At 66.5% G+C, this 21,599-nt stretch overlaps 3 protein-coding genes across 4 annotated transcripts in view; all 3 read left to right on the top strand.

Annotated features, from left to right (window-relative positions):
* Positions 1 to 3,189: 3,189 nt before the first annotated feature.
* Positions 3,190 to 14,154, top strand: STARD10 (StAR related lipid transfer domain containing 10). 2 transcript variants are annotated; one of them, XM_054196789.1, is made up of 6 exons: positions 3,190 to 3,354; positions 9,884 to 10,031; positions 10,447 to 10,550; positions 10,651 to 10,765; positions 11,286 to 11,338; positions 13,365 to 14,154. In XM_054196789.1, the coding sequence occupies exons 1-6, from the start codon at positions 3,193 to 3,195 to the stop codon at positions 13,590 to 13,592; spliced, it is 810 nt and encodes a 269-aa protein (XP_054052764.1). In that variant the 5' UTR covers positions 3,190 to 3,192; the 3' UTR covers positions 13,593 to 14,154. The 2 variants fall into 2 exon arrangements, with proteins under 2 accessions (XP_054052764.1, XP_054052756.1); XM_054196781.1 differs by having other exon boundaries at positions 10,648 to 10,765; positions 13,365 to 13,973.
* Positions 11,552 to 13,326, top strand: LOC128907644 (uncharacterized). Its single transcript, XM_054196770.1, has 2 exons — positions 11,552 to 12,044; positions 12,262 to 13,326. The coding sequence occupies exons 1-2, from the start codon at positions 11,713 to 11,715 to the stop codon at positions 12,908 to 12,910; spliced, it is 981 nt and encodes a 326-aa protein (XP_054052745.1). The 5' UTR covers positions 11,552 to 11,712; the 3' UTR covers positions 12,911 to 13,326.
* A 4,501-nt stretch (positions 14,155 to 18,655) lies between the features above and the next one.
* Positions 18,656 to 21,599, top strand: part of ARAP1 (ArfGAP with RhoGAP domain, ankyrin repeat and PH domain 1) — a 58,380-nt gene continuing 55,436 nt past the window's right edge. Inside the window, 1 exon segment of the mRNA XM_054223039.1 lies at positions 18,656 to 18,734. The gene's annotated coding sequence lies outside the window, so the exon portion shown is untranslated.

Below are 21,599 nucleotides of genomic sequence, written 5' to 3'. Positions count from 1 at the left end.
CCAAGCCATGCTGAGCCGTGCCAAGTCATGCTAGGCCATGCTGAGCTGTGCTGAGCCGTGCCAAGCTATGCCATACCAAGCCACGCCAAGCCAAGCTGAGCTATGCCAAACCATGCCAAGCCATGCCATGCTGAGCCATGCCAAGCCATGCCATGCCGAGCTGTGCCATACCAAGCCAAGCCCAGCCATGCCAAGCCATGCCAAGCAGTGCCAAGCCATGCCAAGCTGTGCCGTGCCGAGCTATGATGAGCCATGCCAAGCCGTGCTGTGCCAAGCCATGCTAAGCCATACTGAGCATGCTGAGCCGTGTCATGCCATGCCAAGCTGAGCTATGCCAAGCCATGCCATGCTGAGCTGTGCCAATCCATGCCAAGCTGTGCCAAGCGATGCCAAGCCAAGCAAATCCATGCCGAGCCGTGCCAAGCTGCGCTGAGCTGTGCCATGCCAAGCCATGCCATGCTGAGCTGTGCCAATCCATGCCAAGGCATGACGAGTCATGCCATGCTGAGCCATGCCGTGCCGTGCCAAGCCATGCCATGCCATGCCAAGCCGTGCTGTGCCATGCCAAGCCATGCCATGCTGAGCCGTGCCAATCCATGCCGAGCCGTGGAGATGGTGGGAGGCGGATGGTGAGCGCAGCCTGCGCAGGAACCCCATTGCTCAGCGCTTCTCTACCCCACCCATCACATACACACAGATAAATATAGACAGCTCTACTCCCCACCCCCCCCCCGCCACACAACACCCCCCCCCCCCCCGCGGCCTGGCAGCAGGGGCACATTTGCACGGGTAATTACGCTTTGCGCTCTGCTAATTAGCACCCGTGGGGAGCTGCGGGAGGGAGGGGCAGGGGTAAGGCTGGTGGGGCCCGAGTGGGGTGACAGGGGGGGATGGGGGTGGACGGGGGGGTGGTGGGGGGGACACAGAGATGAGGTGGCCCTGGAGACACACACACACACTGGGCCCCACCGCCCGGCACTGGGAGAGCCAGAAATCGGCATTTCTGTCCCCAGTGCCCAGTTTCAGCTGGTTTGTGAGTCACGTCGTGGGAGCTGCAGTGGTGCAGGCAGCCCGGTTCCCCCAGTTCCCCCAGTTCCCCAGCCCGGCTCCCCCAGTTTGCCAGTCCAGCTCCCCCAGTTCCCCAGCCTCCATGACTCCCTCAACCCATCTCCCCCAGCCCAGTTCCTCCAGCCCCCACAGTCCAGCTTCCCCAGCCCAGTTCTCCCAGTTCCCCCCAGCCCAGCTCCCCAGTGCCCCCAGCTCCGCAGGCCAGTTTGCCCAGCCCCTCGGTGCCCCCAGCCCCCACAGCCCAGCTTCCCCAGCCCAGTTCTCCCAGTTCCCCCAGCCCAGCTCCCCAGTGTCCCCAGCTCCGCAGGCCAGTTTGCCCAGCCCCTCGGTGCCCCCAGCCCCCACAGCCCAGCTTCCCCAGTTCCCTCAGCCCCCTCTCCCCAGTTCCCCCACCTCCCCCAGCCCAGCTCCCCTGTCCCCCCAGCTCCCCAGTTCACAAGGCTCCCAGCCCAGCTTTCCCAGCTCCCCAGTCCCCTAGCCCCCCCCCAAGCCCAGTTCCCCCCATTCCCCCAGCCCAGTTCTCCCAGTTTCCAAGCCCCCCAGACCAGTTTCCCCAGCTCCTCATTTCCCCCAGCCCCCCCATCTCCCCCGTTCCCCCCCTCGCAGGGTTTCTGGCCCCGCAGATGACGCGGGGCCTATTTTGGGCCCGGGCTCTGCCCAGCGTGGGAGCAGGAGCACGGGGGCGCGGGGGGGGGGGGGGGGGGGGCCTGCCTGGGCACGGCGGGGGGGGGGGGTTGCTGCTCCCCACAGCTGGAATTGCCCGGGGGGGGGCGGATAAGCTGGGCTGGGAAAGGCTGCGGGATGCTGGTAGCGGGATGCTGGTACCCGGGATGCTCGCACTAGGGATGCTGGTACCCGGTGCTCCCAGGCTCCTCCCCAGGTTCCCCCCCCGCCCCGGTATTCCTGGGCTCTCCCGCCTCCAGTTGCCGCCCCCGGGCTCGCCTCCCCCCCCCGGTGCTCCGGTTTCTCTCCCCCCGGTTCTCCCCCCCGCCCCCTGCTCCTCCCTCACCCCCCCCCGCCCCCGGTATTCCCGGGCTCTCCCCCATGATGCTCCCAGTCCCGTCCCCCCCCGGTGCTTCCGGTTCCCCCCCCCCCCCCGGCTCCGCCCCCCCCCGGCGTTCCCGGTCCCCTCCCCCAAGATTCCCCCCCGGCCCCGGTGCTCCGGGCTTTCTCCTCCCCCCGCCCCCAGTCACCCCCCCGGGTCCCCCCCCAGGTCTCTCTCCCCCTCCCGGTGCCGCCCCCGGGTTACCCCCCCCGGGGTTCCCCCCTGCAATGCTCCCGGTCCCGTCCTTCGTGTTTCCCTCCTCCTCCCCGGTGCTCCCGGGCTCTTTCCTCCCCCCTCCAGTGCCGCCCCCGGGCTGCATCCCCCTCCCGGTGCTCCCGGTGTCCCCCCACCCTCGGTTGCCCCTCCCAGGTCTCTCCCCACCTCCCGGTTTCCCCTCCGGGCTTCCCCCCCCAGGCTCCCCCCCGCCAACGCTTTCCCCCCCGGGTCTCTCCCCGCCTCCCCGGTCCCCACCCCCGGTCCCCCCAATCCCAGGTCTCTCCCCACCTCCGGTCCCCCCCCCCTCGGGCTCCCCCCTCCTCGGTCTCTCCCCGCCTCCACGGTTGTCCCCCCCCGCGCTCCTCCCCCCCAGGTCTCTCCCCGACTCCCGGTGCTCCCCCCGGTTCCCCCTCCCAGGTCTCTCCGCACCTCCCGGTTTCCCCCCGGGTTTCCCCCCGCCAAGGCTCCCCCCCCTCTGGTCTCTCCCCACCTCCCGGTCCCGTCCCCCCTCCCCTCCCAAGGTCTCTCCCCGCCTCCCGGTTCCCCCCCCCGGTCTCCCCCCCCCCGCCAGGCCTCTCCCCGCCCCCAGGCTCCCCCCTCGGTCTCTCCCGGTCTCCCTCCCCGGGTTTCCCCCTTCCCGGTGCTCCCGGGCTCTCTTCTGCCCCCCCACCCCCGTTCCGCCCCCGGGCTGCCGGCCCCGGCCCCGCCCCGGCCCCGCCCCGGCCCATCGCGCCCCGCGCCCCGGCGATGCCGCCGCCGCCGTAGGGGCCGCCGCGACCCGCGGCACCGGCACCGGAGCGCCTAGGGCTGGCCGGGGGGGGGAAAAAAAAGGCGGGGGGGAGGGGGGCGCCTGTGTCGGGGCCATGTCGGGTCGCGACAGCGTGCAGATCCCCGACGACAGGGACTTCGGGGCGTTCCGGGCGGAGTGCGAGTCGGAGCGCGGCTGGAGCCTCACCTACAGCAAGGCGGGGGTGGCCGTCTGGGTGCAGCTGCTGGAGCCCGAGCGCTCCCTGCACAAGATCAAGGTGAGACACCGCACGCACACGCACACCCCCGCACCCCCCCGCACCCCGCATCTCCCATCCCGCATCCTCTACTGGCGACACCCCGGCCGGGGATGGGGGGGACCCTGGGACGGGAGGGGCTGGGGGGGAAGGGATCCCCGGGGGGGACCTGGAGGCAAAGTGGGGACCCTCGGGCGATGCAACACCCCGGGGTGAGCGGGGACGCCGCAGTGAGTGGGGCTTGGGGGGTGAACCAGCACCCTGGGGTGAGTGTAGACCCCAGGGGTGAGCGGGGACCCCACCCCTGGGGTGATGCAGCACCTGGGGTGAGTGGGGACCCCGCAGTGAGTGGGGCTTGGGGGGTGAACCAGCACCCTGGGGTGAGTGGGGACCCCATAGCAAGTGGGGGCCAGGGGCGTGAACCAGCACCCTGGGGTGATGCAGCACCCCGGGATGAGTGGGGACCCCACAGTGAGTGAGGCTTGCGGGGTGAACCAGCACCCCCTGGGGCGATGCGGCACCCTGGGGGGAGTGGGGACCCCACAGGAATTGGGGCCGGGGGGTGAAACCCAGGGGGCACCCTGGGGTGAGCGGGGACCCCATAGCAAATGGGGACCCTGGGGTGATGCAGCACCCTGCGGTGAGTGGGGACCCCAGGGGTGAGCAGAGGGACCCCCAGAGGTTAGTGGAACCCTGTGGCAAGTGGGGACCCAGGGGTGATGCAGCACCCTGGGGTGAATGGGGACCCCCCAGCAAGTGGGGGTCTGGGGGGTGAACCAGCACCCTGGGGCGATGCAGCACCCTGGGGTGAGTGGGGACCTCAGGGGTTAGCGGGGACCCTGGGAGTGAGTGGGACCCAGGACAGGCAAGACCCCGGGGGTGCGCAGGGATAAGGGGGGACCCCTGGGACACGGTGGGGGGGTGCAGAGGGGTGACTGGGGACTCACACAGGGACAAACAGGGATACCCGGGGGGTGTGGGACCATGGGGTCTGGGTGCTGCCTGTCCCCCCCTCCCATGCCCCTGGGGACCCCGTGGGGTTGGGGGCTCCTGGGGACCTGCTGGGCACTGGGGCTGTCCCCATCCAAGCTGTCCCCACTGGGGCTGTCCCTCGCCACCCTGCAACCCCTTCTCCCCCAACAGAGCCAGGGGGTCCCTCTGCGTCCTCTGGCAGGTCCCTTCCATCCCCGGTGCCACCGTGCCGGGCTGGCACCCACCGTGCGTGCTCATCCCTCCAGCAGAGCGGGGACAAGGGATCAAAGGGGAAAAACTTGGGACACGAGCGGCACCAGGCTGGGGCTGCCGGTGGCCACGGCCCACCGTGCCATGCTGGAGCCATTGCCCGGCTCTCTGCGGGGCTGGCCGGCATCCTGTCCCTGCCGGGGGGACCTGGGCGAAGCTGTCCCCGTCCGGGTGCCACGGGTTGTGTCGCCGTGCCGAGGCCTGGTGGCGGTGGTGGTGGCGGTGGCAGCGCGGCCTGCTCCCACGCTGCGCTGCAGCAGCCGCACAAACAAGCGGCGCCGGGGGAAACCTGTCCCTGGGGTGGCGGCGGTGACGGTGACAGCGGTGACGGTGGCACCGGCTGTGCCAGATTCCCCCCCCCCCCCCGCCACCGGAGGGTTGGCTCACCGGCATGGCAGAGCCCCCCGCGGCTGCGTGTTTGGGCTGCGGTGACACGGTGACAGGTCCCCGCCATGCCCAGGTGGCAGCAAGCCCCGTGGTGGGGGGGTGGGGGGACACGGTCCCGGGGGTGTGGGGCAGAGGAGCGAGCCCTACCCCACAACCGCGACCCATCGCCGTGGGTCTGGCCATCACCCTGGCACAGCTCTGTGGGGCACCGTGGCCCCCCGGTGCCAAGTCCCCCGGTGTCCCAGCATGGCTCTGGTGGGATCGGAGTGCCGGGGGGCAAGCAGGGAGGGTGGCGGGGGGTGCGTGTTGGGGGGGGGAATGTCCCCTGCCCGTCCTCTGCCTGTCCCCTGCCCGTCCCCAGCAATCCGCTGTGCCACGTCTGCCTGGCAGGGGACCAGCCCCGCACCAGGATGTCCTGGCAGGGCTTGGCACAGCGTGTCCCCGAAGCCACACCACGGGGTCCCCGAGCCTTCCCTCCCCATGCCGGGGAGGGGGGAGGGGGGTGGGTTCGGGGGTGGGGGGGGGGCGCTGCTGGGTGAAACCCCACCCAGGAGCCTCTTCGTCCCCGAAAGGCCAAGGTCCGTGTTTACTCTGGGGGTGGCCGCCTTCCCCCCGGCCACCTTTGTCCCTCTCCCTCCCTGGCACCCCACCCCCGCCTCCAGCTCTCCGAGCCCCTCGCCGGCACCCAGCCCCGCATCTCCCCCCCCCACCCCCAAATCCTGCCCCCCGCCCCCCCCCCCAGCACCCTCCGGCCGGATCCTGCTTGGAAGGATCCCGCTGGGAGTTTGTACGTCCATGCCCTGCCTGTGATGAGCAGGTGTCGGGGACCGTGGTTGGGGGGGGGACGGACGGAAGGACGGATGGACACACCCTGTGCCACCCCCCCAGGTCCCCAGCATTACCCAGACCCCCGCACCCCCCACCCGGGACGGGATGTTCCCGTTGGATTCGGTGCCGCGATACCACCCGTGACGTCGGCGAAGTGGCACGGGGCGGGGGGGGGGGTGTGGGGGGGGTGTTCGCGGCTTCATGGGGCGGGGGTGGTGTCTGGAGGTGTCGTGTCCCCCCCATTCTGTACCCCCTCCATCCTGCCCCCCCCCCCGCCCCCCCCCGCCCCCAGCCTCCCCAGGGCTGTTTTCCTCCCTCTTCTCTGCTCTGTAATTAAATGGAAGTGGAAGGCCTGGCCCCCGCCGCCCCCCCCCCTCCCCCCCCCCCCCCCCCCCAATTAGGGATGCAGCTCTCGTCTAACCTGTTTTCTGGAGACTGGAAACCAGTTTGTGCCACCGGGACCTGACACAAACCCGGGGGCTGATTCATCACCACGGGGGCCTGGGCTGCCCGTTCCCCCCGCCCCCCCCCATGCCCAAGATATGGGGGGAACTCTGGCCAGGGATCTGCCCCCCCCACCCCCCAGCCCCTTGCCCACCCTGGTGGGGCAGCCAGCCTGGGGGACCAGAGTCCCCTCCCGCCCCCAGGATGGACGCTGGGGACTGGCTGGTCCCAAAGGGTGGCCGGGAGCCATCCCCTGGGAAGCATTGGGATGGGATGGAGCCGGCGGGGGGGCTCTGGGGTGTCCCCTGCCTGGAACCCCGCTCCCCCCTCCTCGCTTAATCATCATGTCACCTTCATTAGCCGCGGAGGCTAACGATGCTGCCGAGCATTCGGCCCATCTTCTCTTTAATTAATGACCCGCGTGGCCCTGGTGGCCACCTGGGCAAGAGAGGACCGAGCCGGGGCTTCATGGCCCCCTGAGGATGTGGGGCAGGGGGTTGTGCTGACCCCCAGGGTGGTGGGGGTTTCTCCATGCCGGGGGTCCCCAACCACCTGGGTGGCCTCTCTGAGGGTGGCCCCAAGGTGGCCACGGGGCCACCAGGCACGGGGGGGTGTGTCTCCCCGTTGGGTTTGCTCCTGTCCCATGGCTGTCCCCTCGTGTCCAACACAGCCCTGGGGACTTGGCACGGAGTGTGTGTCCCCCCCCAAGCCCCTTCCCTGCAAAATCCGTGGGGCAGGGGAGGCCCCTTGCACCCTTTCGCCCTCTTCCTTCTCCTCCTTCTCTTCCTCCTTCTCCTCCTCCTCCTTCTCTTCCTCCTCCTCCTCAGAGTCAATATTGACCCAGGGCTGGGGCGCCCGATGCCCTGGTCCCTCCCCGGTGGCACCGTCCCCTCTCCTGGCCAGACCTCCCCCCATCCCCGGTCCCTTACCCCGGGGCTGTGCTCCCCAGAACCACTGTCCAGGCTGTCCCCTGCCAGGCTTTTGGGACAAACGGAGGGGTTGCAGTGGAAGGCGCAGGGGGACAGGCTCCGTGGGGCTGGGGGACAGGCTTAGGGACGGGCTCTGTGGGGCTGGGGACAGGCTCTGTGGGGTTGGGGACGGGCTCTGTGTGTTGGGGACAGGCTTGGGGACAGGCTCGGTGGAGCAGGGATGGGCTCCATGGGGCTGGGGACAGGCTCTGTGGGATTGGGGACAGGCTCCATGGGGCGGGGGAATGGGCCCTGTGGGGTTGAGGATGGGCTCTGTGGGGTTGGGGGCATGCTCCATGGGGCAGGGACGAGCTCCATGGCATTGGGGACAGGCTCTGTGGGGTTGGGGACACACGCTCCGTGAGGAAGGAATGAGCTCCGTGGGCCAGGGACAGGCTCCATGGGGTTGGGGACAGGCTCCGTGGAGCAGGGATGGGCTCTGTGGGGCTGGTGACAGGTCCCATGGGGCAGGGACAGGCTCCGTCGGGCTGGGGACGGGCTCCGTGGTGTTGAGGACAGGCTTGGTGGGACAGGGACAAGCTCCATGGTGTTGGGGACAGGCTCTGTGGGGCAGGAACAGGCTCTGTGGGGCTGGGGACAGGCTCCATGGGGTTGGGGAATGGGCTCCGTGGGGTTTGGAGGTGGGCTCCATGGGGCAGGGATGGGCTCAGTGGGGTTGGGGACAGGCTCCATGGGGCAGGGATGTGCTCCGTGGGGGTTGAGGACGGGTTCTATGGGCTTGGGGACAGAGTTTCCGTGGGGTTGGGGATGGGCTCCATGGGGCAGAGACAGGCTCTGTGGGGCAGGGATAGGCTCCATGGCATCGGGGACAGGCTCTGTGGGGTTGGGGATGGCATCTATGGGGCTGGAGATAGTTTCCATGGGGCAGGTATGGGCTCTGTGGGGTTGGGCCTAGCTTCTCCCCCCCCTGGCTGCTGGGGGTCTGGGGGGGCACAGGGGGGTCTGGGAGCTGTCCTTGGGGGACAACCAACCCGGGGGGGGTGCAGGACCCCCCCCCTTCTGCCCCACGGCGCGGGGCTTGGCCCCATGCCCCAGCCCCCCCCCCCCCCCATGCTGGGATGCTACTCTGGGGGGGTGACGGGCAATGGGGGGAGAAGCGAGGGGGCAGGGTCTGTCCCCCCCTGTCCCAAGAAGGTCCCCCTGGCAGCCGGGGCTCAGCCCCACGTGCCCAGGCTGCGAGGTGGCTCTGGGTGGCCAACTGGGCTGGACTGGGACAGACTGGGCTGAGCTGCTGGTCAGGATCCGGCTCCTCAGGGAGCGGGGCTGCCGGGGGTTTTGGGGAGCCTGAGAGGTGACCCCCACCCGGGGGTCCCCATGGCCGTCCTCCCGCCTAGGATCCCCATGGCCACCTTCCCACTCAGGTGTCCCCATGGCCACCCCACCACCCAGGGGTCACCACGGTCACCTACCCTCCCTTGGGGGTGCCCACAGCCACCCTCCCGCCCAGGGTCCCCATGGTCTCCCTCCATCCTGGGGCATCCCCATGGTCACCCTCCCTCAGGGGTCCCCATGGCTGCCCTCCCACCTCTTGGGGATCCCCATGACCATCCTCCTGGATGTCCCCATGGCCACCTTCCTGCCCAGGGTCCCTATGGCCACCCTCCTGCCCAGGGTCCCCACAGTCACCCTCCCTCAGGGGTCCCTATGGCAGTCCTCCCACCCAGGGTCCCCATGTCCATCCTTTTGAGGATCCCCATGGCTGTCCTCCCACCTAGGGTCCCCATGGCCACCTTCCTGGGGTTCTCCATGGGCTCCCACGATCCGAGGGGTCCCCATGGCCGCTGTCCTTCAGGGGTCCCCATGGCCTCCCTCCATCCTGGGGTTCCTCACAGCCTACATCCCTCGGGGGTCCCCATGGCCACCTTCCCACCCAGGATCCCCATGGCCACCCTCCTGGGGGTCCCCATGGCCGTCCTCCCACCCAGGGTCCCCACAGCTGCCCTCCCACCTGGGGTTCCCCATGGTCTCCCCGCATCCCAGGGGTCCCCATGGCCACCTTCCCACCTGGGGGTGCCCACGGCCGCCCTCCCATGCAGGGTCCCCATGGCTACCCACCCTCCCAGGGTCCCCACAACCACCCTCCCATCCAGAGTCCCCACAGCCACCCTCACGCCCGGTGTCCTCATGGCCTCCCTCCATGCTGGGGGGTTGCCATGGCCACCCTCCCACCTGGGGTGTTCCTCATGACCATCCTCCCACCCACTGTCCCCATGGCTGCCCTCCCGCCCAGGGTCTCCATGGCCACCCTCCCTTGGGGGTCCCCACGGCTGTCCTCCCACCTGGGGGGTTCCCCATGGCCTCCCTCCATCCTGGGGGGTCCCCATGGCCACCCTCCTACCTACAGTGCCCATGACTGCCCTGCCACCCGAGGTTCCCCATGGTTGCCCTCCATCCCAGGGGTCCCCATGGCTGTCCTCCCACGGGGGTCACCATGGCCACCCTCCTGGTGATCCCCATGGCCACCCTCCCACCCGCTGTCCCCAAGGCCACCTTCCCACCCAGAGTCCCCATGGCCACCCGCCTGGGGGTCTCCATGGCCATCCTCTTGGTGGTCCCCATGGCCACCTTCCCACCCAAGGTCCCCATGGCCACCCTCCTGGGGGGTCCCCATGGCCGCCCCCCCCAGCCAGGGCAGTTTCTCAGCTGCCCCCCCCCTGCAGTGCAGGATGGAGTGCAAGGACGTGCCGGCGGAGACGCTCTACGACGTGCTGCATGACATCGAGTACCGGAAAAAATGGGACACCAACGTCATCGAGACCTTCGACATCGGGAAGCTGACCGTCAACTCCGACGTGGGCTACTACGCCTGTGAGGAGGGGGCTGGGAGGGCGGGCGGCTGGGGGGTGTCCCAGGGCTGGGGTTAGGGGGGGCTGACCCCTGGTGTCGCATCCCTGGGTACCGCATCTTTGGGAGCCGCATCCCTGGGTACCACATCCCTGGGAGCCGCATCTTTGGGAGCCGCATCCCTGGGTACTGCATCTTTGGGAGCCGCATCCCTGGGTACTGCATCTTTGGGAGCCGCGTCCCTGGGAGCCGCATCCCTGGGTACCACATCCCTGGGTTGGGAGGTGCCTGGGCATCCCTGGGATGAGCCCGGGTACCAGGTTTGGGGGTATTTGAGGGGATCCCCCAGAGGAGATGCCCATGCTGGAAGGAGGGAGGTAGGGGTGTGGGGTGTCTCACACCGGTGTCTGTCCATTCCCCCCCCCGCTGTCTCCCCCAGGGAAGTGTCCCAAGCCCCTGAAGAACCGGGATGTCATCACACTCCGCTCCTGGCTGCCCATGGGCAGTGACTACATCATCATGAACTACTCCGTCAAGCACCCCGTGAGTCCCGGGAGAGGGGGTTGGAGGGGGCGGGGGGGGGTCAGGGTGTACCCCATCCTGCCACTGACCTGTGTCGCGTCCCCCCCCCCTCCTGCAGAAGTACCCCCCCCGCAAGGACATGGTGCGAGCGGTCTCCATCCAGACGGGCTACCTGATCGAGGGGACGGGAGCCAAGAGCTGCACCATCACCTACCTGGCCCAGGTGGACCCCAAAGGTAAATTTGGGGGGGGGGAGGGGGGAAATGTCCCTTTTCCCCCCCACACACACACCCCAGGGAGGCTGAGCCCACCCCCGTCTTGCCCTCCTGTCCCCCAGGGATTGTCACCCTCCACTGTGGGGGGGCTGTGCTAACGAGGTTAATTAATGGGGTGGGGGGGGGATTTGGGAGCTGGGAGTCGGGGGGGGGGGCAGTTCGGCGGGGGCAGGGATGCAGGCAGGGTGGGAACGTTTTGGGCCGGTTCTCTTGAAATAATCCCTGTTTTGGGGTAGAAGCAGCGGCGAAAATAGCATTTTTTTTTTGGGAAAGAAGGTGGGAGCGGTTTGGGTGGAACCCCCATTTCCCTGGAATGTCCTGTGTCTGTCTGTCCTGTCCCCCACCCCCCCCCCACCTCTCTGGAGGGGTGTCCCCAAGCCCTCCTGTCCCCAAGGAGGGTGACTTGGGGGGGGGGGGGGGGGAGGCGGCACTGGGGGTCCCAGCCTGTCTCCTCCCACCCCCCCGCACCTTCTCTCTCCAGGTTCCCTGCCGAAATGGGTGGTGAACAAATCCTCCCAGTTCCTGGCCCCCAAGGTGAGTCGGGAGGGGGGACACGGGGGGAGGGGGTGGGGGTGGCGAGGGGTGTCCCCGTGTGTGTCGCCCCCCCATCCCCACCTCGGCTCCATCCCACTCTCAGGAAAGCCAGAGCCGGGGGGGTGGGGGGTGGGGGTGGTGTTTAAGTGACTTCCGATCCATAAATCCCCACCGGCGCGGACCAAGGGGAGAGAAACCTCCGGGTCCGGATACGAACATTTCGTAGTTTCCCCAAAATAATTAGTGCGGCTCTTAACGAGCCCGCGGGAATGGGTCAGGCCTGGCACTAATTAGGGCGAGCTTAAGGTCGTTACTTAATGACTCCAACCGGTACTTAATGGCTCTGAGAGAGGGGAGAAACGGAGGGATGGAGGATGGAAAAGAGGGAGAAAAAGATGGAGATGAAGAGATCGCTGGGCCCGGCTCCAGCGTCTTTTACAGGGAATCTTCCCAGGCACAAACTTCTTCTTTCTTGGGAAAAATCTTCTCAGGTACCACCTGCTTGGGAAAAATCTTCCCAGCTACGGTCTCTCTTGGGAAAAATCTTCCCAGGTACCATCTTCTTAGGAAAGATCTTCCCAGCTGTGATCTTCTTGGGAAAAAATCTTCCCAGGTATGTTCTTTCTTGGGAAAAAATCTTCCCAGGTACCATCTTCTTAGGAAAAGTCTTCCCAGGTATGGTCTTTGTTCGGAAAAACCTTCCCAGGTACCATCTTCTTAGGAAAAACTTTCCCAGGTATGGTCTTCTTTCATGGGAAAAACCTTCCCAGCTATGATCTTCTTGGGAAAAATCTTCCCAGGTATGTTCTTTCTTGGGAAAAAATCTTCCCAGATATGATTTTCTTGGGAAAAATCTTCCCAGGTACCATCTTCTTGGGGAAAAGTCTTCACAGTTATGGTCTTCTTGGGAAAGATGTTCCCAGGAATAGTCTTTGTTGGGAAAAATCTCCCCAGGTATGGTGTTTCTTGGGAAAAATCTTCCCCTCTCTTACTGAGCCACCGAATTGGAAGGGACCTTCAGAGACCACCCAGTCCCACCAGAGCAGGGTCACCCAGAGCAGGTTGGAGATGGGTTTGGAATGTCTCCAGAGATGGAGACTCCACACCTCTCTGGGCAGCCTGTGCCAGGGCTCTGCCACCCTCAAAATGAACTTCTCCTTATTTTCTTCATTCCAGTTTGTGCCCGTTTCCCCTTGTCCCACCTGCTGGCCACGCTCTTCTGGATGCCCCCCAGGAGACCACTGGCCTTCTTGGCCACCAGGGCACATGGCTGGCTCGTGGGCAACCTGTTGCCCACCAGGACTCCCAGGTCCCTCTCTGCAGAGCTGCTCTGCAGCAGGTCAGCCCCAACCTGTCCTGGTGCGGGGGGTTGTTCCTCCCCAGGGGCAGGACCCTACACTTGCCCGTGTTGAGCTCCATCGGGTTCCTCTCCACCCAACTCTCCACCTGCCCAGGTCTGGCTGGATGGTGGCACGGCCTTCTGGGGTGTCACCCACCCCTCCCAGCTTGGTGTCACCAGCAAACACTGTCCCCTCACCCAGCTCGTTGATGACTATATTGAACAGGATATAATGAAGCAAAGGTCACTTATGGGACACAATGGCCTTGAGAACTAGCAAGCTCGCCACACGAGTGGTGGAACCATCTCGTCTTCATCTCCCATGGCTTTCCAAAGGTCACTTATGGGGCGTGATGGCCTTGAGAACTAGCAAGCTCGCCACACGAGTGGTGGAACCATCTCATCTTCATCTCCCACGGCTTTTCAAAGGTCACTTATGGGGCGCGATGGCCTTGAGAACTAGCAAGCTCATCCCACGAGTGGCGGGACCATCTTGTCTTCATCTCCCATGGCCTTTTGGGCGCCCGTGAGCCTTTTCCGTTCCTCCAACGCTCCATTGATCTCCTTGCAAGCGTTTGGGGCGCTCCAGGGAAGGCTGGGAGAGCTTGGAGGACCTTCCTCCCCCGTAATGGCAGGGGGGGGACACGACACTGACGGACCGTTCCCCGCCCCCCCCCCCTCCCCTAGGCCATGAAGAAGATGTACAAGGCCTGCCTGAAGTACCCCGCCTGGAAGGAGAGGCACGATCCCCACTTCAAGCCCTGGCTCTTCCCGGAGCAGAGCCGGCTCCCGGTGCTGCCGCTCTCCGAGCTCTCCCTCCAACACGCCGACTCCCTGGAGAACATCGATGAGAGCGCCCTGCCCGAGGCCAAGGACGACCGCGCCGAGGCCAGCGACGAGGACAGTGTCAATTGAGACACCCCCCCCCACACACACACACCCCCCGGGTCATTTTGTTCCCGTTCCCCCCTCAAATTCCCCCCAAATTCCCCCCATTCCAATGTCTTTTCTGCCCCTCGCGCACACGCCATGGCTCGGGGGGGACGCCCCCATGATTTTGGTTCTGGGGGGACCCCCCCTGCTGCCACGCCCTCTGTTTGGGGAGGGGGGGGGCCATGCTGGGCTCCCCACCCCCCCACCCCGGGTCATTTTGTCCCCGTTCCCCCCCAAATTCCCCCCAGATTCCCCCCATTCCAATGTCTTTTCTGTCCCTCGCACGCACTCGATGGCTCGGGGGGGGTGGATGTCCCTGTGATTTTGGCTCCCCCGCTGCCACCCCTCCTGTTTGGGGGGGGGGGGTCGTGCTGGGCTTCTCCCACCCCCCCACCCCCCGCATCCTGGGGGCTGCCACCACCCCGGTCCCTTCGTGGCCACCGCGGGACACCCACCTTGTCCCCATCAAACCCAAAGTGCCCTTCATTTCTCCCCGCCCCCCCCCGGGGGAGGGGGGAAGAGGAAAGGGGGGGCCCTAGCCCTGCTGAACCCCCCCACCCCCCACCCCTTCCCCACCCTCCCCCTCTGCTCCCTGGCACCCCCTCCCCTCTAACAGAGCTGCCTTCCTCCCCCCGGACCCCCAACCCTATTGCCCCCCAAGTCTTGGGGGGGGGGGGCGGGAGGGCTTGGGGGTCTGCCTGTGCCTCTGGGTGTTCGAGGGGGGGGAGCCTGGGGGGCTCCTGACACCCCCAGGTGTGCAGGGGTGTGTGTCTCAGCACTACCAGGCATGCTGGGGGGTGTTTGGAGGGCTCGTGGTACCCCCCAGGTGTGTGGGGTGGGGGTGGGGGGGCGCATATCAGCACCCCCAGGCATCTTGGGGGGGTTGGGGGGGCCCCCGGCACCTCCAGATGTGCTGGGGGGGGGTCCTGATACCTCCAGACATGTTGGGGGGGGTGGCCTGGGGGGCTCCTGGCACTTCCAGGTGTGATGGGGGGGCCTGGGGAGGGGGGGTGTCCTGATACTTCCAAACATGTTGAGGGGGCTCCTGGCACCTCCAGATGTGCTGGGGGTGCTTGGGGGGTCCCCACATGTCCAGGCATGATGGGGGGGGCGGATCTGGGGGGGCTCCCAGCACCTCCAGGTGTTCTGGGGGGGTCTCTGGGGGCTCCTGGCACCTCCAAGAGTGGCTTGGATGGGGGGGGCCCAGCGTCTTCACGCATGCTGGGGGGATCTCGGGGGGCTCTCGGCACTTCCAGATGTTTGGGGGGGCTCTGGGGGCTCCCATCATCTCCAGGAATGGGGGGGGGGTGGGACGGACAGGACTTGGGGGTCTGCTGGCACCTCCAGATGTGCTGGGGAGGCTGGGGGGCTACTGGCCCCCCCTTTCCCAGTGTCTTCAGGCATGTTGGGGGGATCTGGGGGGGCTCCTGGCACCTCCAGGTGTTCTGGGGGGGGTCCCTGGGTGCTCCCAGCATCTCCAGGAATGTTGAAGGGGGGGGTGTTGGGGCGTCTGCTGGTACCTCCAGATGTGCTGGGGGGGGGGCTGGGGGGCTCTTGACTCCCCCCCCCCCAATTTCCAGGCAAGGGGCCCCGGGGTGCGGGTCCGAGCACTTTCTTATGCCTTGAATCGGGATTTCGGAGCTGATCCCTGTCCCTGTCCCCCCTGCTCTGGGGGCGGCGAGGGGTGGGGCGGGGGGGGGGAAGATTTTGTACCTTGTACCGGAGATGATTATTTAGGAATAAAACAAATAAATCTGGCACGGCGGGGGGGTGATGCGGCCTTTCTGTCCTGTCCTTGGTCCCCTGGGAGCGCCCCCCCCCGGCTCCTGCCTTGTCCCCAGCTCCATGGTGGGCTCAGTGTGTGTGGGGGTGTCCCTGGGGGTCCCCCGTTGTGGTGGGTGCTGCTGGGTGCCTTGGGGTCCCCCACACTGATCCATTGTGGGGTTTGGCCCGGGGGGGGGGGGGGGGGGGGAAGGGGGCCTCTCGGTGGGGGCGACACCGAGAGACACCCCCCCCCTAAACCCAATTAGCGTTGGGGCACTAATTAGGGACAAGGCTGCTCCCCCTCTGCAGCGGTACCAGTAACACCAGTACCGCCTGTCGAATGCCCCAACTGGGGCACGACCCCCCCAAAAACACCTCTGGGAGAGGCGTCGTCCCCGGGCGCTGGGATGGGGGTGGGGGGGGCATTTTGGGGGGGTTCATCCATGGGTTCTCCGGCGTTTCTCCGTCACTACGAGGAGCCTTCGGTCACAGGAGTGTCCTGGGGGGCAAAGGGACCTCGGGGACCATCTGGTCCCACTTTCCGTGGCACCAGCCTGGTCTGGGCAAGACGGTCCATCTTAAAAGTGGCCGATGATGGAGAACCCAGGGGGTGGCACTGGGTGGCCTTTAAGGTCCCTTCCATCCCAAACCATTCCATGATTCCATGTCCCGTAACCCCCCCGGAGCTGGGGCTGGGACAGGGATCCCAGCAGCTCTTCCCAAGAGGACCGGGAAGGCGACCAGGGACAATTGCTGCTTGGGACGTGGCCATCAATGACACCCTGCTGTCCACAGCCGTGGGTGTCATGGGAGGGGGGGGACGGTTCCTGGTGTCCGACGGGCCCCCCCCCCCCCCCACCCCGGCTGCTGCAGGTGGGAAGATGGAGCTCAGGAAGGTGCGATGTCCCCGAGGCTGGCACCCCCCGAGGGACCGGGGGTCTGGGAGGTGTTGGGGTGCCCAGAGCACTAGGGGGGGGCAGGGGGATGCTGCGTCCTGGGGGACAGGCTGGCACCCCCCGGGGGATGGGGGCTCTATTGGGGTGGTGGGAGCACTTGGCGGGGCGGGGGGGGGGCTCAGAGGGATGCTCCATCCTGGGGGACAGGCTGAACCCCCCCAGGGACCAGGGTTTTGCAAGGTGTTGGGGTGCCAAGAGCACCGGGGCGGGGGGGGGGGTCAGGGGGATGCTCCATCCTGGGGGACAGACTGGCAGCCCCCGGGGGATGCGGGGTTTGGGGGGTGTTGAGGTGGTGGGAGCACCGGGGGGGGGGGGGGGGGCTCAGAGGAGTGTTACATCCTGGGGGACAGGCTGGAACCCCCCCAGGGACCAGGGGTCTGCGCGGTGCTGGGACACGGCGGGGGGGGGATATTGGGGGGGATGCAGGAGGGGGGATACGGGAGGGGGGGGACACAGGAGTTGGGGGGGTGAAGGAGGGGGATGCAGGAGGGGGACAGAGGAGGGGGGATACAGGAGGGGGGTGCAGGACGGGGGGATGCAGGAGTTGGGGGGATGCGGGGGGGGATGTTGGGGGGATGCAGGAGGGGGGGGTGCAGGAGGGGGATGCAGGGGGGATGCAGGATGGGGGGATGCAGGAGTTGGGGGGACGCGGGGGGGGTGTGCAGGAGTTGGGGGGGTGCAGAAGGGGGATGCGGGGGGATGCAGGATGGGGGGATGCAGGAGTTGGGGGGATGCGGGGGGGGGATGTTGGGGGGATGCAGGAGGGGGGACGCAGGAGGGGGGGGTGCAGGAGTTGGGGAATGCAGGATGGGGGGATGCAGGGGGGGGGGGAATGGAGGAATGGGGAGGGGGATGCAGGAGGGGGGATGCGGGGGGGGGACGCGGGGCCCACCCTGTTGCGTGGCCCAGCGGGTGCTGCCATGCCCGCCCCCCCCCCCACTCGCCGGGGGCCCGGCGTGGGCGGGGGCCCGAGGCGGGGGGGGGGGACGCGTCGTCCCCCCCCCGGAGCAGGCAGCCGGCGTGTCCCCGTCCCCGCGCCATGAAAGAAGCATTGTCCGGCCGTGGGACAATTCCGGGCGGGGGGCGGGGGGAAGAGCCATGCGGGGGGGGCGACGGGGGGGGGGCGGTCCTCACATCCCGACACCCCACCCGCCCCCCCCCGGCCCCCAACCTCCCCCCCCTTTGATGTTTCCCCGGGCCGAGCCCTCGGGAACTGGGTGGGGAGGGGAAAAGAACCAAAAAAAAAAGCCCCCCGCCCCCCGCTTTGGGAAATTCCCGGTGGTTTTCCCCCGGGATCCCCGTTCCATCGGGCGGGAATACGGCGGGGCCCGGTAGCGCGGGGGGGGGCTCTGCGTGTTTCCCCCCCCCCCCCGGAACACATCGCCCCCCCCCAGTATAACCCAGCTCTCCGCCAGCACACACCAGCTCAATCCCCAGTGTATCCAGCTCCATCTCTGTATAACCCAGCTCAATCCCAGCACACCCTAACTCAATCCAGTATAACCCAGATCAATCCCAGTATAACCCAGCTCAATCCCCATATAACCCAGCTCTCCCCAGTACTCCCCAGCTCAATCCCAGTATAACCCAGCTCAATCCCAGCACACCCCAGCTCAATCCCAGTATAACCCAGCTCCCACCCAGTACTCCTCAACTCAATCCCAGTATAACCTAGCTCTCCCCCAGCACACCCCAGCTCAATCCCAGTATAACCCAGCTCAATCCCAGTATAACCCAGCTCTCCCCAATACCCCCCAGCTCAATCCCAGTATAACCCAGCTCAATCCCAGTATAACCCAGCTCTCCCCAATACTCCCCAGCTCAATCCCAGTATAACCCAGCTCTCCCCCAGCACACCCCCAGCTCACCTCCAGTACTCCCCAGCTCAATCCCAGTCTCCTGGGCCCCCCCACTCTGCTGACAGCCCCCGTCCCGCCCCGGGGGGAGAGGAGGTGCAGCGATACCCCCCGCGCTCACCGGAGCTCCGGTCCCCTGCCGGGCTGAGGGACGTGCCCGGGGACAGCGGTGCCGGTGGCGGTGCCGGTGGCGGTGCCGGCGGGGGTGAAAGCCGGGAGCGCGGGATCCCGCGGGTTTGGCTGGAGCTTCCGTTCCCGTGGGAGAACCGGCTCGGCGCGTCCCGGTTGACGGTCCGACACCGCCGGGGCTGCCGGGATCCCACCGGAGATCCCGCCAGGATCCCACCGGAGATCCCGCCAGGATCCCGGCCAACGCCACCCAAACTCCGGGCGATGCCTGCCGGCGGCTTTCCCTGGCCTTCCTCTTCCTCCTCCTTCTCCTCCTCCTCCTCCTCTTCCTCGCCGCGTCCCGGTACCTCTGCCAAGGCCTGGAGAATCGCTCCGGCACCTCGCGGCTGCCAGCGGGACGGTGGCTTCTTCCTCCTCCGGTAATGGCGAGCTGGCTTCTCGCCCCGGGACCATGCTCTGGGGGGGGGTGGGGGGAGGGTGGCGAGTGGGGGGTCCCCTCCATCCAGGGTTGGGGGGGGGGAAAAGAGGGGGTCTGCAGGGCTCTGGAACCGCTGGAATTCCCACGTACACCCCTAAAAATCAGCTTTTGGAGGGACGGGCTGGCTCCGGGTGGGTGCCGGGATGAAAAGCCAACCCCCCCCCCAACTCCCCCTTCAAGAGCCACCGGGGGTTTGCTAGGGGTGCCCCCCCCCCCGCCACGGCTACCGGGGCCGAGCTGTTACGGGAAGCAGCCAGGATGGGGCTATTTATAGAAATATGGGAATTTTGCACCCCTCCGTGCCCCACTTCACCCCCCCCCGCCTCAAAGTAGGTCCAAGAAAGAAAGCCCCCCCGGGGTAATTTGGGGGTGTCGGGGGGGGATGTTCACAGTGCGTGCTGTGGATTTTTAGCCCCCCTCCCGGTGCCACACATCTGCCCCCCCCCCCCCAAACCATCAGTGGTGGCTCCGGGGGGGGGGTTCCGGCGGTGGGACCCCCGCGGCCATCGGGGTGTTGGTGCCCCGGGGTGGGGGGTGTTTGCGGATGGACGGGACCCCGTGAAACCACTGAAATGCAGAGATGGGGCGGGGGTGTCCTCTCCTGCCCACCCCCCCCCACCCCACGGCGCCAGCGTCACGCTTGAGGAGAAAAAAATAAAAATAATCTAAAAATAATTCGGGGTTTCCCGTCCAGGCGGGGCAGGTTAAAGAGCATCGCTGTGCCCCCCCCTCCCCCCGCCCACCCCCCCCCCCCCCCGGCATGGCCTTCCTCCTTCTCCTCATCCTCCCCCCATCCCGGCTGGTGATGCTGCCCCCGGGGGGGGGACATCCCAAATCTGCAGGTGATGGCCCCCCCCTCCGTCCCCCCCCCCCCGTCCCCACCGGCAGCGTCCCGCCCTTCCCCTGGCCAAAGGGGGGTGTGTGACAGAGTGGCCCTGGCACAGTGTCACCCGGCTACTGGGGGGGGGTCCTGGGTGTGAGGTGGGTGCCTGAGGCCCCCCCCGGGGAGCTGGAAGTGCTGGGTGCCATGGGGGGGGGGACACCCACGGAGGAAGGGGGGCCTTTTCCTGTTGGATTGGTGCCTTTTCTGGGAGCTTTGACCCTTTTCCAGGAGTTTTGCCCCTTTCCTGCAAGTTTTGCCCTTTTTTTCCCAGGAGCTTTGCCCCTTTCCCAGGAGCTTTGCCCCTTTTCCGGGAGTTTTGACAATTTTCTGGATTCCTTTGCCCCTTTTCCAGGAGTTTTCCCCCTTTTCTGGAAGTTTTGCCCCTTTTTTTCTCCCAGGAGCTTTGCCCCCTTTCCAGAGTTTTGACACTTTTCCAGGAGTTTTCCCCCTTTTCTGGAAGTTTTGCCCCTTTTTTGGGAGTTTTGCCCCTTTTCCAGGAATTTTTGATCCTTTTCCTGGAGTTTTGCTCCTTTCCTTGGAGTTTTGGGCCCTTTATGGCTTCCTTTGCTCCTTTTCTGGGAATGTTGCCCCTTTCCTGGGAGTTTTGCCCCTTTTCTGGCTTCCTTTGCCCCCTTTTCTGGAAGTTTTGCCCCCTTTTCCAGGGTCTTTGCCCATTTCCTGGGAGTTTTGGGCCTTTTTTAAGTGTTTTGCCCCTTTGCTGGAGCTTTGCCCCCTTCCTGGGAGTTTCTGCCTCTTTCCCAGGAGTTTTGGGCCTTTTCTGGCTTCCTTTGCCCCTTTTCTGGGGAATTTTGCCCCTTTTCTCCCAGGAGTTTTGCTCCTTTCCCTGGAGTTTTGCCCCTTTCTGGGGGCCGTGGGGGGTGCCGGGGGTGTCCCTGGCTCTGGGGGTGTCCCTGCTGGTGCCGCAGCCCAGGACACGCGTCACTGGGAGAAGGGGAATGAGCGGGACCTTGGGAATGAGGAACGCCCCGGCTCCCTGCCCCCGGGATCCTGAGGCCTTCCTCCTCACCCTCCTCCTCCTCACTCTTCGTCACCCTTCTCCCCCTCTTCCTCCTCCTCCTCACCCCTCCTCCTCACCTTTCCTTGTCACCCTCCTCCTCTTCCTCATCCTCCTCATCACCCTCGTCCTCCTCACATTCCTTGTCCTCCTCCTCTCCCCCTCCTCCTCCTCCTCCTTCTCATCTTCCTCCTCACCTTCCTTGTAATCCTCTCCTCCTCACTCCACCCTCCTCCTTCTCCTCATCACCTTCCTTGTCACACCTCCTCATCATTGCCCTCCTCATCACCATCCTCATCACCATCCTCATCGCCCTCCTCATTCTCCTCCTCACTCCTCCTACCTCCTCCTCCTCATCACCTTCCTCACCTCCTCCTCCTCATCACCTTCCTCTCACCTCCTCCTCCTCACCCTCCTTTCTCCTCCTCCTCCTCGACTTTCTCACCCTCCTCCTCCTCATCACCCTCCCTCCTCATCACCCTTCCTCATTATAGCTGTCCTGCCTCCTTCTCCTCACCCCTCATCACCTTCTTCCTCTTCCTCACTCTCCTCACCCTCCTCCTCACCCTCCTCATTATCGCCTTCCTCCTCACTCTCCTCATCCTCCTCCTCTCCTCGCCCTCCTCCTCCTCCTCACCTTCCTCATGCTCCTCCTCATCACCCTCCTCATTTTTGCCCTCCTCATCACCTTCCCCATCCTCCCCCTCCCTCACCCTCCCCATTATCACCCTCCTCCTCGCCTTCCTCCTCTTCCTCCTCACTACCCTCCTCCCCCTCTCCTCCTCATCCTCCCCCTCCTAATCACCCTCCTGGCCACCCCTCCCCCCCCCCCGCCCCCCATGCTCCGGGCGGTGAATCGGCAGCAGAAGGAGCCCCCGGAGCCCCCGGCAGCCCCTTTCCCAGCGCCG

Source organism: Rissa tridactyla, chromosome 1 (genome assembly GCF_028500815.1).
Source record: "Rissa tridactyla isolate bRisTri1 chromosome 1, bRisTri1.patW.cur.20221130, whole genome shotgun sequence".
Classification (NCBI taxonomy): Eukaryota; Metazoa; Chordata; class Aves; order Charadriiformes; family Laridae; genus Rissa; species Rissa tridactyla.
The sequence above is the reverse complement of the archived record's forward strand: the minus strand, read 5'-3'. Positions and strand labels throughout refer to the sequence as shown.

What these genes read in the sequence shown, in the direction of transcription:
- STARD10 (XM_054196781.1), top strand. Translation starts at nt 3,193, where the DNA reads ATGTCGGGTCGCGACAGCGTGCAGATCCCCGACGACAGGGACTTCGGG. An exon ending in GGCCCAGGTGGACCCCAAAG is followed by an intron (nt 10,766 to 11,285) that starts GTAAATTTGGGG and finishes TTCTCTCTCCAG; the next exon opens with GTTCCCTGCCGAAATGGGTG. An exon ending in CCCAGTTCCTGGCCCCCAAG is followed by an intron (nt 11,339 to 13,364) that starts GTGAGTCGGGAG and finishes CCCCTCCCCTAG; the next exon opens with GCCATGAAGAAGATGTACAA.
- LOC128907644 (XM_054196770.1), top strand. Translation starts at nt 11,713, where the DNA reads ATGGAAAAGAGGGAGAAAAAGATGGAGATGAAGAGATCGCTGGGCCCG. An exon ending in GTTCGGAAAAACCTTCCCAG is followed by an intron (nt 12,045 to 12,261) that starts GTACCATCTTCT and finishes AGATGTTCCCAG; the next exon opens with GAATAGTCTTTGTTGGGAAA.